At 38.0% G+C, this 17,976-nt stretch overlaps 1 protein-coding gene across 1 annotated transcript in view; it reads right to left on the bottom strand.

The window, feature by feature from the left end:
- LOC104542758 (roundabout homolog 1-like) overlaps positions 1–17,976 on the bottom strand; it is a gene marked incomplete at its 3' end in the record, with an annotated part of 81,255 nt that overhangs the window by 37,020 nt on the left and 26,259 nt on the right. Inside the window, exon 3 of the mRNA XM_010187176.1 lies at positions 17,164–17,321. Coding sequence (XP_010185478.1) covers positions 17,164–17,321 — 158 coding nt within the window. The remainder of the gene's footprint in view (positions 1–17,163; positions 17,322–17,976) is intronic.

Raw genomic sequence — 17,976 nt, forward strand, 5'->3', positions numbered from 1 at the left:
AGCTCTGCTCTTCCCACTCAGCCCTTGCCTTTGGAGCAGCGAGCTGCTCATTGCTCAGTGTGTAAATGGAAGTGGTTACAGTGTGAGGTGCCAAGGAGAATGAAGCGACTGAAGCCTGAAGAAAGGTGTCTCTCCCCTTGCCTCCTCTGCTCATAATTGGGGGCTGCCCGAGCTATTCATGGGGGCTTTGGAGCCCTGCTGGGATAATTGCTTCCTTTGCAGCAGTTTCTTCCTGTTCCTCTCAGATGCCATGGTGGGTTTAAACTCCTGGCACAATTTTTGTTGTTGTTGTTAAAAGCGTATTGTAAACTGCACCAATGGAAAAGGTGGAGAGAAAAAAAAAGCATCTGGAAGTAGGGAGAAACTGTTCTGGATGCTGGAAACATCAGCTGCTTGACTTTTTCCATTTGTATTTACAAAGCAAAGTACACTATGATACAGCTGGCCAATTTCTGTATGGAAATCAGTGTCTCCTGTCTGTGGGAGTTTGCTATTGGTGGAATAGGCCTGTAAAAATGGCAGAGAAACTGAAATTATACAGCACTTTAATTTTCCCAGTTTTTCTTGTGGCTGTGTGCATTCCTTTTTTAAAAACAGTTCTATGATAACATAAATAAGAAGCTTTGACATCTTCTGTGTGAGCAGTATAAGCACACATAATGAACAGGAAGTGATCTTTACAGAAAACTGTTACCTGATCAGATTTCAGTTCCTTTGGTACAAGTTACCTTTTTCGTGACAGCAACAGAGAGTTATAAACTGCAATTGCACTCCCATAATAAACTTTCCTCCCTAAAAACACAGAAGCAGCCACACTATGCTTCCAAAACAGAAACAAACCCCAGTGCTTAGTCTGAAGTAAACAACTGACTTGTAAACATGTTACTGTTTATTTGCCAGCTACTTAACATGACAAACAGAGAAAGGCATGTACTTTTGCACTTAAAGACTCAGCTAACTAATATTCTGGCCAATTTTTTCAAAAGCAGAGGGCAAAGTTAGGAGTCTTTGCCTGCTGGGTAAGGTAACGGGTAGTCAAAACTTCTGACTATCAGATGGACATACTGACATGTCCAGCTAGTTGAGTTTGCAGTTCCACTTTCAAAAGTCTGTCCTGAACACAGATCACCAAAAGGCGCTGCCTGTAGTCCATGGCATCCTACAGACTGAGTGTCATCCTGACTGACCAGGGACCATTTACAAATGGGGCGAGTAAGAGCTGCCCTCAGTTGAAGCCCCACCAAGGTCTGAACTCATCACTTCTGAGAGACTGTATGACTCCAGTTAGTGCCTCAAATACATAAAAATATTTCCAGGAAAAATATTTATGACTGGCATTTCTCTGTGCTGTTCCTGTTACTCCAAATTTTTTTTGTTGTTGACTTCCTTCCCATGCTGAGGCACCTAAAGGAAAGGCAAGGAAGATTATGCAAAAACACATGCTAAAGAATGCTGAGGAAAGCTGACATATGTGAACAGGCATGGAAGACAGCATTTAAAGGACTATCCTGATAGTATCTATGCAAACAAAAGACCTTATCATTAAGCTTCCTTACTCTTTTTGCCTCCTTTTCCAACACAAACAAACATTGACAGGATCAACCACTACTGCAATATGTAAGCAAATTTCAGTAGGTCACATCAGTACCCTACGACCTTACAGAAAGTTTTGTTAACAGTAAAGTTCACCCTCATATACCTCAGAGGACGTTTGTTCCAACACAGATCCTTTGGTTTCACTTTTTTATGTCCAGAAAACATAATAACATAAAAAGTTCTGTCCTTTGATATGATCCACTTTCAGTGGATTGCAAGTAGTGATACATGTTTTCCCCAGAATTGAAGTTTGGCAAGAAATGTTTGCTAGAATATAATATGAATATTTCTACTGTATTTCAAAGAAATGCTTAAATATTCTTGAATTTCTGAATACAGAAAATCCAGACAAATCCTATTAGATTCAAATTTCTGTTGAAGACCTGTAAGAACTAAAGCATAATTACTGTACTAAAGATACTATTGCTTACACTTTCAAACATTCATGCAAAGAACAATCTGACATTCAGCCCATTCTATGCAGAGAATATTAAAATATCATATTAGCTGTCTTTAGAATTTCCTCTAATAAAGTGTTAGATTTTGATCTAGGCTCATTCTGCTCACACAGCAAGCTAATTCCATAGCGGAATTGCCTGGAAAGATACCACAAAGGTATGAGGGTATGATCCTAATGGTAGCTTTTCAACAAATGCTTAGGAGAAATTCACCTTGAAGCCTTGTATGACTGGGCCTTTGTAGCCCAAAGCAGTAACTCTGTTCCTGCAATACAAGTCGTGGTGAAACCAAAGCATTAAGACATATTTAATGAGATGCACACTTCCTTGAGGAGTGGAGGACAAGAAGCTCATTAAGTGGAGATTTGGAAGAAGGTATGCATATGAGATTCCATCAGAAACAAATTTTAGATGCTAAATTAGTCATTTAGGAACACAGATATTAGAGTGGTTTCAAGTGGTGTTTCTTTTTCTCTGTGATCATGTGGTTAAATAAAAAACATGTTTCCTTTTCAGAAAGCTCTTTTGGGGCATTGTCAACTACTGGACAAATCATTGGATCACACCTAGCTGGAGTTAACTTAAAGATTGTGTTCAAAATGTTTACAGAGAGGACAGAAAAGTATACAGCACTGGCCCATTAATACCTTAACTCTTTCAACTGAATGTAAAGTGGACATAGAATAACTTTGCATATAGTCTGAATGCTGCAGATAGGTACTTAGTTGTAATGCCTAGGTGTAATGTAGACCTACTTTAAAGACTGCATTTTGCAGAAAGGAGGAAAAAGTAAAACCCTCTAGACTATGTGCTGCTTAGGATGAAAAGTAATCTCCTTCATTACCAGAAACAAAAATCACATTAGCCTTCTATACTGCACATGAATAAATAGGTCATTTTTACCTTATAAAACTTTTCAACATTAGCTAGTGTCAATTCTCCAGTAAGAATATGTGGAAGCCATTTGAAACAAAGAGAAAGAATAAAATTTATTTTTATATATATCCCTTTTATTGTTTCATGAACACAAAGCTGATGGCCATTAAGAGTATCCAGAAGTTGTGTGTGTGTGTGTGTGTGTGTGTGGAGCGGGGGGGGTGGGAATCTGTGTCAACAGACTTCTCTTATAAAAGAGTTCCCCTGGCTAGATACCAGTCCCACATACAAGAACAAGATTTGCAAACATAATTTTCTGGGCTAGCAAGCCAAAACCCATTTCAATTATAAGCAGCTAATTATACAAATGGTACCCTGGTAACATAATTCCAAATAAACAAAGTATCCTTAATCTGTCAGTCACTAGAACTTATCCCACAAAGCCAATACTTAGTGATTTCCTTTGTTCTTTCACCACACACTTTTTTGCATTGTGTAGCTATGCACTACTGTAAGCAATGGTTCAGGTATGAATCTACTCATTTTCAAATTTAAAAATAAAATGTTTCTTCATCATTTTAATTTTGCTTATAGCCATATAGTTATTTTTAATAATTTAGGAATAACAGAGATAAAGCTGTAAGTTTTAAAATTTCACACCTATTTTAACACAAAGTTAGGAAGAAATATAATTAATTTTCCAAAATCCTCAAAACATTCTCCTATGAAAAAGCAATGAGAGGCTGAGGCTTCTGTTTTAAGTTGTCTGGAACAAGTGTATGTTGATAAAGGCTCCAAATGAACAGGTATCCCAAACATCACAAGTTGTAATGATGTGTTAACCTTGGTGACAGTCAGAACAGATGGGTCAAAGGTTCAGCTGGCATCCCTGGGGGTGAGCCTTCAAGGTGAATTTGAGACTCATTGACAGGGCAGCACAGTAAAACTGACACTGCAGTCTAAGAAACGTATATGTTACACAGATGAAGAACTGCCTTTTTCTTGAACTTTATATTCATAGCAGTAGAAGAAATGGCTTTTGTTAAGATGGTTAACACAGGGAGAACAGTTTTCCACTGTTTCAAATTCTACAAGTGAGCATTTTCAAAAGTTACCTTCTATTTTTGAATCAGAAACGACTAGCAAAGCAGGCTTGCAGGTTTATTTACTCCGGTTGCTCCAGCTACTCTTCGTTTTGCAAATTTTAAAAGTTATTTCCCCACGTGGTACTTAAAAGTTCAGACTGCTAAAATTAAAGTTTCTCCTCCTACTGAAAAACCTGTTACAATAACCTACATTCGTTAGCTTCAAGAACAACAAATACAATAGATGACCTTTTATGCCACCAAAGCCTCTGATTTTGGATTACAAAAGTAGAGTAACAGTTGTCACCTCCAGTTGGGTAATTCCTAATATTTAAGAATGAAAAATGCAAAAGATACTGGCAAGACACAGAACACAGAAATTTTCTTAGCAGAAAGTCTCATCAGGACAAAAATGAGAATGAATATAGAGTATGTCCATAAAACTCCAGCTGGCAAAAGGAAAGTAATTCAACAACAAACAAGCCAATAACAACTAAAAGTGACGCAGTAACAACACCACCAACAAAAAGATGAAGAATGTCAACTCATTTTGCACATCAAAAAATGACTTCTCCCTTGCTATAAATTACACTATCTGCTTTCTTGGAAAGGGTGAAATGTTAGTCTCTGTGAAAACAATGTTAGTACTCACACTGATTTCAGCAATGCCAGAATTCCACATTGAGAGTTCAGGATGTGTGCAAAGTGTATTTTCATTAAAAATACACATAGTCATTGTGAATGCAAATTTCTCAGGAGCTATAACCATGCAAAGTACCTACTATAAAGACATTCCTAATTTATTAATAAACTTTTGAGATTCTGGAGTACAAGAGATAATAATTTCAAAACCAATTTGACACTTCAGCATGTAACTTGAACTGTAAAGTCGTATTTTCTTTAAAATAAAATAAAATCTCAAAATATTTGTAGCTGGTCTAGATGTTCCAAGTATTATACAGTTACAAACACCAGGAGTGGAGCATGACCTGAGTATGTAAGTGAGAATGTTACTCTACTGTTTTGTCTACTAAAAAGCCTATTCAGCATTTAGGATGTAGTAACACTTTGCACCGTGGCAAAATGGCACAACACAGCTTTGTTGCTATAGTGCCAGGCTGCTTTACAACTATGAATGAATTTAGTCCCACGACTCATGAAACGCTGAGTAAGAAGTACTGAACAACTTCAAGGCTTTCCCAAAATCATACAGGAAGATTGCAGCAGGCCAGCAATCTGCTTTGCTTACAGTGCAGGCTTTCTACCTCAAGGCAATCTTTCCTTTAATGTACAATAATTTTCTCTGTAGGAAAATATTTTTCAGCTAATTTTTAAAAATTGTGTTGCAATGACTGTATAGTCTTATGGTAAAAACAGTTCATCTTTAATTCTATCCAGCGTACAGGTCTATCAGACAGCAGAACCACTCATTCCTGGAATAACTACCATGAACTATAAAATAGCTTCAATCAGACACCTGCAGCTTCTATAGTAACACTGTACCCTGAATAAGCAATTTTTTTCCTACTTGATTTGCATCAAGTCTCACTCCAAAAGAAATCCTCAAACTAAACACCAGAGATCAAAGCAGTGCTGAGAGACAAATGATTTCAGATGAATGGGAAGAGCAAGACCTGCAGAATCTGAAATGCAGGCCATGGTGGAGGGAGGTCCAACCCATCATGTCAACATCTTTCGTTTTCTAAATCTTGGCATTCTGAACAGCACAGACACTTGAAAAAGCAATGATGCAAAATAAACAAACTTACAGCTAAGAGATCTCGAGTCATAATCCTTTTGTTCAAGGAACCAAACTTCACACTTTGTGAGGGAAGGAAAAGTTACTTAAGCATACATCTAGATTCAAAATTAAATATAATCCATGTAGCACTAAAAATATTTCAAGATATACACTAGGAAAGAAGGTAACTTTCTCAAGTTTTACTTTTTAAACTGCATTATTTTCCCTGGAAGGTTTGTGGGTTGTATTCTCTCTTAAACATACAGAGGGGAGAACTTTCTCACTTTTCTCACTCTTGTTTCTGTGTAATTTATACTCCCCCATGCAGCCAGAACCAGGAGGCCTAGAAGGGACAAGCAGACAACTGACAACACCAGCAAGGAGAAAGGCAAAAGCAAAGCTGCTGAGTTAGAAGAAAATTACTATAATTACATCCAAGTATAACTAACTATCCATATTTCCACATTAAATGAAAATACAATCTTTAGGAGACCACGTGCCAAATAGATTCTTGTTGGATAACATTTTTTCAGGAGGCAAAAAGAGATTAATTAATTGCTCAATGCAGCACAATTATTAGCAAGAATTGTCCAGCTAGATAAAGAAAGAAAGAAGCTTTTTCTTTTTATTTTCCTTTCCCTCTTAAGGAAAGCAACCATAAGAAGGCAGACTTGGTGCTGCATAATATTACACAGGAGTCTGGAATAACACCCTGCAATGTGTATGCTAGTCCCACACTACTGCACGTGGCGAATATCTGAACTTGGCAGTAAGTAATTGCGAGTATATTATTACCTGGAGAGAGAGAAGTACTCTGTAGGGTTGAGGAAACCCAAGAACTGAAAAATTATTATTTTTGAAGTGCTGTGATTTGGACTAGACTTTTCATATAACCAGAAGCATCACAGGAAACTCAGTAAGGCAAAACTATCCAAACAAAGTGAAATAAGCAAAAATGAAGTTGACAGAACTTTCAAAAAGTAGACCAAAAAATCAAAGCTAACCAAACAAGAAGCTCTAATCGCTCACATCTGTTCAAGGCTCCAGAAATGGGCACTGTTCTTCTCTACTATTTTTATTCCACATTTTTCTTTTGATTATGAGAACATAATATGTGCAAACTCAGCACACAGATTGTTGAGGTTTTATTAAACATGCTTTTAGAGTTAGTGTCTTTTTTACTTTACAAAACTAATTCCTAAAAAAAGCATGATACACAATAAAGTCTCAGTTAGCAGTTACCCGATATTTAGATTTTAAGTGACAACATGTGGCTGCAGTGGTGTGCAAGTGACCAGGAATACCAAAAATGCCAAGAACAATCAAATTTATAAGGTCCACTAGAGACTTTGAAGAACAAAAATGTACTTTTTTTTTTCTTCCCTGCGCCCCCAAATGGAGAGGGTTTCAATGTTTGGAAAACATTGAACACAGTGAGGAGCTGGGTGTTTCACCTCACTCATATACTTGTCACAAATAATACATTGGTTTCTGTATGATATTTGTGGGTTAAAAGGTCTTTTATGCTTCACTAGTGGAAATATCTCTGTATAAGAGTAATAAGTAAATGCAAATACCTTAAAAAATAAAGTAAAAGGCTCACAGGTCCAGAAATCTGCATGAAAGAACCCTGGAATGCAAAATTTCTAGTGCTTTTTTGCACATTTAATCTGTAAGGATCCTAAATCCCACATCTAACTGACTGAACTCTACTCTAAATGGGTTTTCTGCCTGTACACAGTATGCATGATTCCCAGTGTGAGTCCTGAGGCTCAGTGTGTCAGATTCAGAAAAGGTGTTAAAAGTCTGATTCTTTGAATATTGCTTTGCTTCTCATTGTTTTAGGTCACAATGAGGAATCAGAGAAGGCACACAGCACAGCAGTCCCTAAGGGACTCAGGAGAATGGTGTGTCAAAAAAAAGGATTTTTGAGTTAGAGGAAGACGTCCACACTCTATATGTTGGACTTCCATACAGCTGATGAAGGGAGGGGAGAAGAATTAACTTTCTAAACTTCATCTTTATGGTGTGTAATATAAGCAAAGGCTCCTTTCCTGACTGCTGAAAAAAAGTAACCAAACAAAAATGTTTCTTTTTCATTAAGAGAATAAAATGAATGAAGAAATAATTTCCCTCCCACATCCTTTCTTCATCTCCCTTATCCATCCCAAAAAACCCCAATAACTAGACTGACAGCCAAACAAAACAAAGAATTTACTTTCTCAGCATAATAAATCACCTTTGTTCCTAGTCAGTCAAATCATAAAGTCCAACACACTCTGGATAGCTCAAGTAACCTAGTATGAGATAACAACCACCTGGTTTTTTATTATTTTTTAAGGAGAAGCTTCCCAGACTCCATTTCTATAATTTCACATGGTCCCAGAGGTTCAAAACTCTCAATAAGCCATTTTAACAAGAAAATCCTGATAGTCTAATGTCTAGGCCTGTGGAAGTCTCAAAACTCAGATATCTAACATGTATGCTGTTTGCTGCAGGCATTTATTTTCTTTTACTATCTAGGTCATCAGTTCATGACTAGGGACAGAAGAAATCCGTGGAGAATTCTGACTCAGTGAGTAGTTTTCAAATTTCTTTAAGTCCACAGAGTATCTGCAAAAGAACATCATTCTTCTCACTTCACTTACATTCACAAGTAGATATCAGTGTAAAATAAATCTAAGCACAGAAAAATACACACTGAGTTCATGTTAAAGCAGTATTTTTCACTACTGCTGAGTGAAATAATACCAATAAACCACAGATATGCATGTTTGATGTCTAACATTTTAAGTGGCAAGAAGACAAAATAACTGAAGCAATGTGCATCATTAATGAAAAGAAACATTTTAAAAGTTTTGAGAGAAAAACAAAAGAAACAGATACTCTTAACTATAGGGACAATATATGATCTGCAATAACTTGGTTTAAAATGGCAGCAATTAAACGACCATAACAAGCCTTCTAATCTAACACTGAATTATGATGAGTTTTAATGCCAGTAGTATTTCTTACTGTAAAAACAGTCTGTAAATCTTAGAATGTCACATAGCGGGTCAGTTTGGTCCTAAACGCAAAATATAGTCTGACAGCCAGCACAAGCCTACAGAACCTGGTGTCCTCCCCAGTCCACAGATGTTTGACCACTCTTTCGCTTTGTGCTATGATGCTCCTTCCCTTTCCATTAATTCCACAGACCACTATTATCATTTGGAGATGTCCACTGAAAATTCACATCACATCAAGTGCAATCCAATGAACTGTTTACCCTGTCCTACACTTTATTCAGGAACCTTCTATAGAAGATTCAGGATTAATAATGAGCCTTTTAAACCAATTAGAACAATGCCAGGCACTAAGCACGACTCAAACGCATTGGACTAACACCATTTCTCCTCACTATTTTTTTGCAGGAAACATCACACTAATGGAGAAAGCATCTTGTCCTCCAAAGAAGTACTGAGGACAGCTGATTGTAAGAGCTATAGAGAAGGAAGGGAATGTCCACACGGGTGTTTTCAGGCCATTTGTTTTGGCTTGGCACATGGAGACTGCAAGCCAACGCAAGCTCGTTTTGCCCTTACCCTCAGCACAACAGAAGCTGTGTGGCCGTATTAGTAGAATACCGTGCTGGAGCGATCTAGCCTGTCTCTCAGCAGGGCTTATTAGCTCAGGCTCGGCGCCACATTAACCGCTGCCATATGGTTTCTGGTCAATTCAAAGAACAAACTGAATGAGCTCACATCTGCCTGATAAAGTCTGCATAGCTATGCTCTTTAAAATGGCAAACCTGCAAAAATCTGCAAGGAGAGAATCTTGTAATAGGTTAGTATTTTCAATCCACGTTTACCTCAGTGCTTGTAGAAATACAAGCTGTCACTATAAACAGATGTGGTCAGGGTTGGAAACTACTCATGGATGTGCTGGAGATGAAAAGCTTCGTCTTAGAGACCTGAGTCTGACAAATTATGCGAGTATGATAAAGCTTTAATTAGGATGGAAGAAAAAGAGGAAAATGAATACAAAAAGAAAAGTATGTTTGATATTTTCTCTTCTTTCTGTTAGACCAGCCTATTAGTCAGATTGTTTACAGCCTCCCAAGATGAGCAGGGTTCTCTGTAGAAGGTGGTAATGTTTTTTTAGGGCTCAGCCAAAAAACCCACAAACCATGGACAAAACAATGCGACAGATGCTAATCAAAGATTAACATACTACTGAAAAGAGCGCAGATACGCCTGCGATAATAAAAAAATGACACGGGAAGTAGCTGCATAGCAGAAGATACCCTGATAGCAGAAGATATCCTAAGAACTCTTTGTCTTAACACACAAAGTGTGCCTGTGCAGATGTGGAAACATGAGTGGTTTAGACACAGCAGGGGAAACTGCAGACACGCAGAGAGAGTTGAGGAGGAAGATGGGAAAAGTGCCCTGATGATAATGCAGGAGACAACAAAAGCACATGCTTTGGTCAGAACAGAAAACACAGGAGATGATCCAGAAGACACATTTTGAAACATTTGTGGAATCTGAAGAGCAGAGATACTCCAGCAAGAGCAACAGGGACACTGAAACAGAGCTTTAAGTGTAAACATGGGAAAAAAAGGTCACATTTTTGAGAAACTAAGAGAAAGAAACAGCAGCATTTAGAGCCAGTCTCACTATCCTCTGGGAAAGCCACGTGGTTCCAAATTGTTTTTCACAATCTTTTACATTTTTTTTCCCCTTGGGGTGCCAAGTTAACTCACAGCAGCTACAGTTGTGTCACCAGAGGAAGCAATATTAATAACAGAAGAAATATAAATTATCAACAAAAACTACTCTTGATCCTTGAGGTATCCACCACTGTAGGGATTAGCAGATGAAGGAAAAAGAGAGGTAGAGTGTAAGACCAACCCTCTGAGGGAGTGAGAAAAAGAGACAGAATGAAGAAAAAGGACTGGGAAGAAAGGAAATTGCTGGGGGGCAACAAATACATATAGGGAATCAGAAGGAAAAATACACTTCTCTTTCTAACCCTCCTGGGGCATATAGGAAATTGCTGCCTGCCCTTTAATCTGCCCCCAAAAAAGAAAAACAATTAAAATGAAATAAAACCCTGAACTGTAGGTACTTGCTCCCCCTCTTCCCATCACCCCCATTGCTTTGTGTGCTGTGTAGGCAGGCCATGATCGGTCATGCAGCTGTCCATTGGACAGATGTTACCATTAGCATTACATCTTCTACAAGAATACACATTCTTTTGCTGTGTTATCTAAAATACATAATTTGGACAGACTAAGATGTTAAGACATTAAGTATTAATAAATTAATGAAAAAAGAGAAGGCCATTAAAAAAAAGAGAAATGGAGAAGAACGAAATAAGGATAAACACCTTGAATTAATTTGGAGTGACACCATTACAGTATGGTTTGTGGCAGGAGCATAGCTGTTTTAAAGGGTTAAGACTGTTAGTCCCGCACAGCACACAGCGACAAATTCGATCAGTTTTTGTTTCCTTTTTCTTGATTCACCTCCTCTCTGCAATTTTTCCCACTGCCTTCAGAAGAACAGGCCCCTTTCCTAAACAAGGAATTAATTTCTGCTTTTTCCACTGTTCCCTCCAGTACAAACAAGCCTTTATCTTTTCCTTTTTAAATGACAGACCTAGCAATTTCTTCCATTTCTTTTTTCTTTCTTGTTATGACCAAGATCATGTTGGGATCACTTATGTAGTTTCAAATATGTCAAAGCACAGTGAGGCAGTGAATGGCTTCCACCAAGAAGAATGAACCAAGTTCTCTTTGACAGTTCATTAACAATAATTTGGGGCAAATAAATAAAACATCTTCCTGTGGATGGTACCTTTAAGGAGGTTTTCCTGTCACAGCAGAAGATCAGAAGCTTTGTTTTCACATTTTGTAAAAAACATTTTTGTCACTCACTCGTATAAAAATAGCATTGTGCAAGACACAATAAATGCTTCATATCTGTGATGGACTATTTAAGGACCAGAAAACGAAACAGGAATCAAGAATTGAAGTTACAACTTAGCTAAAGTAAGAGTGTAAGTCATTCAAAACTGTTGATGTCACAAGACAGCCACACAAAAAAAGAATGAAAACCTGTATGCATTATTCATTCCGTAACTTTGATCTTAAAAGCTAAGGAACTTGAACAAGGAAAGATAAATGGCTTCTCAAGCTTTTTCTTTTAAAAATCAAATGAGAATGATTCAGGATAAATGATAGATAAGAGTTAATATGAAAGAGGGGGAAATTGCAATCACAGTGCTGCACCAAAGTTTCAATGCAAAGGCTTTGCTTTTTGTAGTCAATTACAAAGGTTTTCATTTTTAGGTACCAGCATCCTTTTTCATGTATATGTAAAAGATGTTACCTATTAAAATTTCATATTCAGTATGCACAGGTTTTTTTCCTCTACCACCTACACCATGACTTCATGTGAACAATTGGGAAGCTTTCTGAAACATGGGCTACTACTGGTCATGGGGCAGGAACAGAAGCAGCTGTGAAATGTTGACCTACAAATCTGGCTCAAGCATCAGCTTGCTCTAGATCTTATGCAAGACGTACACATTCTCCCACTAGGAAAGTATTGATAATTACAGGCACTCTGACTGCATCCTGATTTTATTGAGGCTTAGTTCATTATACAGGCATTGCCCTTAAAATATGATACAAATTGAGAGAGAGATTTAAAAGCACATGGAGGTTGCCCTGTCTAGATGGGAGATTCACAAAATCCTCTTGGAATGCTTTGTGCTCCTGAAAGCCTGTAATTACTGCCAGTTTTTGCCTAAAGATATGCTCAAAGGCCCCACCATCTTGGTTAGATTACTGGTGTCAGCATCTTATATACTGGCAATGGTATTTGGGATTCACAAAGAAGATGGAGCAGCAACACAGTTCCTTAAGGGAGGCTCTGAGCAAACCTGACACAGACAGACAACACTGTGCATTCATCACAAATCACAGCACATCAGTCATTTAGATTAACGGCAAAGCCAAAGGAAGAGTGCCTTTACATTACAGTGTACAGCAGGAGGTTTTGCTTATCTGAGCTTCCAAATTGTTACCTCCACACAAGCAGTTAGCACTAATCAGCTGACAGAGCAGGGCTAGGGACACAAGCAGAAAAAGGCTGGGTGGATGCAAGGGCAGGCTGTGAAATGGAAGGGATGGATGTGGAATGAGGTGCAAAAACATATTGCAGTGGTGTGTAGTAGGGAGGCAGTGGGGATACCATTTGACAAGTAGTGGGAGGTTCTGGGCTACAACAGGAAGATGGCTGAGAAGTGAATGGAAGCACACTGGAGGTATTCACAAGCTTACATGCAATCAATATTCACTGCAACTGCTGCGAGTGCCCAAGTGAGTCATTGCTAATGCCACTGATGCTCCTGCCAACTGCATCCAGACAAAATACATTTGAAAGACCAAACCCAGTGATTACAGCAGTCAGCAGAAACTAGGAGACTGACTGCACTTCCTCCTCAGCCCAAGGGAATGCAAGCTCATAGCTTTCAGTGCCAAGGTAAGTGCCTGAAACACGTGGCTACATCCTAGTGGCGCTGGGGTGCCATGCAAAGGAGATGGCTAGACTGACGGGGCTGGGAGAAGATCTGTTCACAAGGAGTCCTGGCCTAGATCCTTGCTCCAAGCAATCTGTGAGTCTATGAAGTTCATCTGGCAAGACAGCGATTCCAAATGTGTAAACACAATTAAGGGCTGGAAAGCAGAACGATGAACTTCCCCACCCCAGTGAGTCTTCTTCTCTCTTACTCATAGACAAGACTTTGCATCTTCTTTCTCCACAGTGTCTCACCTCCAAGAGGAGAGTCACACAGACTCTCCTGTGCAGATGGAACATTTCAGAAACTGGAAAAATACACTTTATTTTTACATTGTTTGCAGTGAGAAATTAGAGCTATTCACTGGACCGCATTGCAGCACTCCATTTCAGCGATATATACTATAGGAGGGATTCTTGATTCCACAGTAATCCCAGGAGAAAAATTAACAAGATGAGCACAGAATCATACTAGTTCTGCTCTGGCCTCATGATAATTGTTTTTCAATTCAACAAATTAAGTTAAAGATAAGCATTTGCTTCACATGCAAGACTGTCATTCCCACTTCATTTGTAATACATGGAGAGGGATTAGCCACATTAAGCACGTGCTTTCATGCTGTGATGTAAAGAGTACACTGAGAAAAATCATGTTTAGCTCCAATGCACTGAGAAAACTGTCTACAGACATCATATTCAAAAGCAGAGAGAAAAAATGTTTTGATGATGACTCTTCATCAGATGCATCCAGTGGACATGCGTACACTGAAGAGCCTAAACCGAATCTCACTTGTGCTCAAACTGAGCAGTACTGAGAGAGAGCTGTTCTCAAAGAAAAATGTCTGTTTCTATAATTCCCATCACAGATAGCTGTGCCCATATCCTTACTTTAATTTCTTATTTTTTCCATTCACTACTGTTTATAACCTGAAAGACATATAAATTTATTTCTCTTCAAAGCACATTTATTTGTCCTACAAATGGACCAAAAATATGCAAAGACTACTTTGATTTTTATTATCTCACCTACATAAACATACCAATTTCCTTAACCCTACCAGGACAAAATAACGTTTTCTTTTTACTGCATTCCAGAAGAAGTTGTGCCTTAACTTGGATCTTATTTAACATCTATTCTTCTGCATATTTTTCTTCAAACTCATTCAGAAACCAAGCTACCACCTCCATTTCTCTGGCACCGTTATTACTAGTTCTGTAAAGCCCAGTTCTGCTGACTCAAAGATCATCATCACCAGTGCAGATGAGAAAAAAAAGCCTCCACATATGATAAATAAGAATGTTTCATGGAAATATCTTTTTGAATAAAGTATAGATATGAATCAAAGAAGAGGTGTCAAGCATCATCCCAAATTCCAAAAAAGTACAGTCTTATTGTTTATTTAAATCTGGTCAGAAAGGAAAGCATTGATATGAAATGCTTTAAACAGCCTTTGACACTTACAGAACTCTTAAAAAGGCAATGAGTCAAGTATCAACAAGCCTTTAAGAATGAAAATGACTGAAAATGCTTCAGAAGTGGAGCCACTAAAGTATTTTCATTGATTAAATGCCCACTGGTATCATATAAATGTTGAACACTAACACATATAGTTTGACATTTTCTGGTCTGGTAATTTCATGATTTAAAAAGAGGAAGGTAACCCCTTTAAACCTGAAATCTCACTGAGTCAATGATAATTTTGCCATCAAATGAATGTAGATGTTCATTTTAATATATGCACTTCAATGAAAAACTTTTTTTTTAAAAAAAGGTAAGTTAATGTAAAAATTAAATCTATCACTTAAAATCCAAGAACCTCATCCTTATTTCAGCTGTTGTACTCTTTTAATTCTTTATGTTCCTGTTGCTAAACTGAAATGGAAATGACCTAAAGGAGATAAGTTAACAGAAATGAAATCATTCTAAGTCAGGTTTCAAAATTCATATTTTTTGCACTTCTCTCTTTAGGCACCTTGTTGACACCAGGTCCCAAACTCTCCTCACCTCCCAGCTACTAGCAAGATAATACAGATGGTTACTGCAAAGCTGTTAAGATGTACATCTGAATGTATATTTATCCACTTGGCAAGATTCTGCTACAGCTGTAAGTTGATGCAAATCTGCATTACAATGTAGCTTCGGTCTCTTGCCTGTGTGAGAAAGCAGCCACAATACTAATAGTGCTGTTTAAGACAATGCCAGGCAAATAGGATGTAAATGAATGCAGTTAAGCTATGTTCATTTACACCTCTGAAAACAAACACTCATTTGGGTGCATGAAAATGGTATATATCTACACCTACATCAAAACTCATTTTCATTTGTTTGTTTTTGGAAGCAGAAACTGATAATGCAAGATGACTCCACCAGATGTCACAGTGAAAAAAACACTATGTAGGTATCTGATACAATCACCCGAAAAGGAAACCTAAATGAGAGCTTTATTCCATCATAAGTACAGTTTTAAGAAATACAGGTAGCACTGCCAATCAGTGAGAACTGCTTTAGTTCAGGGTACATCTTTGTTCTGGCAGCTGGGCGAAGAGCAGTTTTCATGTATAACAAAAGAAATGTACTTAATAGGCAACACCTGAAAATCTTTCAAGAGAATAAACCATAGCAATAGAAAATGCAAGTTTAGAAAGCATTTCCTGAAGGAGAAAAAAAAAACAAAAAAAGGCACGGGAATCTTCTCTTTATCTCAGGTCAATTGACTTGTCACAGTGGGAAGGATATTTGAAAAGGAAATTGCAAGTTCTTAGCAAGTATGATTGGAGGAACTGAGTTAATAGCTAGCAATCAGTATAGGTTTGTAGGGTACTTAAAAATTTAAATGTATGCATATGCCACAACTCAAGAATGCCTAAGCTTTGTCTTGTTTGTAAAAAACAAACGGAACAACAGGCAATTTAAATCTCAAACAAAAATGGTAATTTTTTCCTTAGGTTGCTGGGGTTTAAGTGTTCTTCCATTAAAAATTTCCCTCATTTCAGCATACAATTGAGCTATATAAATTGTATGTGTCTCTGATCTTGTTTTACTCTGGTAATCCTCCTAGTACCATCAGGATTCTGTACTGTATGTGCTTTCAGATTATACAGTTTTGCACCACATGGAAAGATGTTTTGTATCACCATGTTGGCAGCATATAAATGATTTTTAAACTCCATTTTTCACTGCCATTTCTTCGAGCCATTTTGGCTCAATAGCTTATTGTTTCACATGTCAAAAATTAAAAGAAGGATACTTTTCTGATTTGAGAAGCTGCTTTATCCATACTCTTGAATAATCACACATTGTATTCAGCAAGCTACAGATAGAGAGGGCATGATAAGCCATCATCTCTCTAATAAAATGTGACTATATCCCAAAAGCCTTCTTATCCTTCCTAATACAACACACAACTTTTCTACACGGACTGTTTTCAACAGAATTACAGAGGGTGGCCTCACCTAGACTACTAGGAGTTCCTCTTTCCAACCAAAGGAGGAAGATATTATAGGTTGCAGAAATATGTAGGTGCATAAAAGGCAGGAAAATTATAGGACAGTGACAAATATAATGACTTGCATTTCCACAAGGTTCTAATTTCTCTGAGGAAGAGAAGAACATATGTTTTGCATGGTCCTCTTTAACAAACAAATGCATACCCTGCAATGAAGCAGTATGAGACCAGAGGATGCATTCCAAGCTAAAAACAAACTAGCTGTGCCTCTGAGGCAAGGCAAGGACAGATCCTAGAAAGTACAGCATGGCTGGATGCCCACATGCTCAAGAGACTAGTAATTTATGATTAGTTGATTTCTGCATTGTTTGAAAAACTTTTTATACTTACTGTAATTCTTTCATCTTTGTCATCTAGAGGGGTCCCATCTTTTTTCCATGATATAGTGGGTTCTGGGTGACCTCTTGGGGGCTGACATTCCATCACTGCGGGTTCACCCACGGCCACCATTACATCTGATGGATTTTGTCGGAAGTCATCCCGTAGAACTGAAGAATAAAGAAAATGAAGTGAAAAGTTACCCAACAGTACATCAATACCACAGCAAAGTGTTTTGTTCTGACATTTAATGGTCCCTATACTTTATATTAATATTCATGATGATATCTGGTATCTCCACAGGGCGAGAGAAAACCCATATACAACTCATATTTAACTTCCAATATACAAGCCAAGTGACTAACGCTGACAGAGGTGAAAGGCTGACACAGACAGGACAGTCTGCAGAGAAGAGCTGCCTCACTGGTAGCACTGGCACAATGCCTGCCTAGCATGTGAGCACAGGATTTCTACAACAGCTGAAGAAGGCACAGTGTCTTCTAGCTCAGCAAGAACGTCACCTGGGGAGAAGCACAGCAGAGATGGCTTTCTGCCTCTCTTTTCCTGTGACAGAAGGTCAACCTGCCAATAACTCAAAGGTTTTTGGTTAAAGATTGGCCACTGGCTGTACGGATTGCACCTATCCCTGAATTTATGGCAAGATGAACAAACCAGCTAAACTTCCTAGTTCTTTGATGGCATTATAAGAAGCCAAAAATTTGTGAAGCTTTAGCCAAACTCATCTTTGCAATTTGGCTTATGTCTTTTTCAACAACAACAACAAAATTCTTTCCTAATCTATGGGAGTCACCCCTTAGCCTGAGC

This window comes from Mesitornis unicolor, unplaced genomic scaffold (assembly GCF_000695765.1).
Source record: "Mesitornis unicolor isolate BGI_N332 unplaced genomic scaffold, ASM69576v1 scaffold52176, whole genome shotgun sequence".
Classification (NCBI taxonomy): Eukaryota; Metazoa; Chordata; class Aves; order Mesitornithiformes; family Mesitornithidae; genus Mesitornis; species Mesitornis unicolor.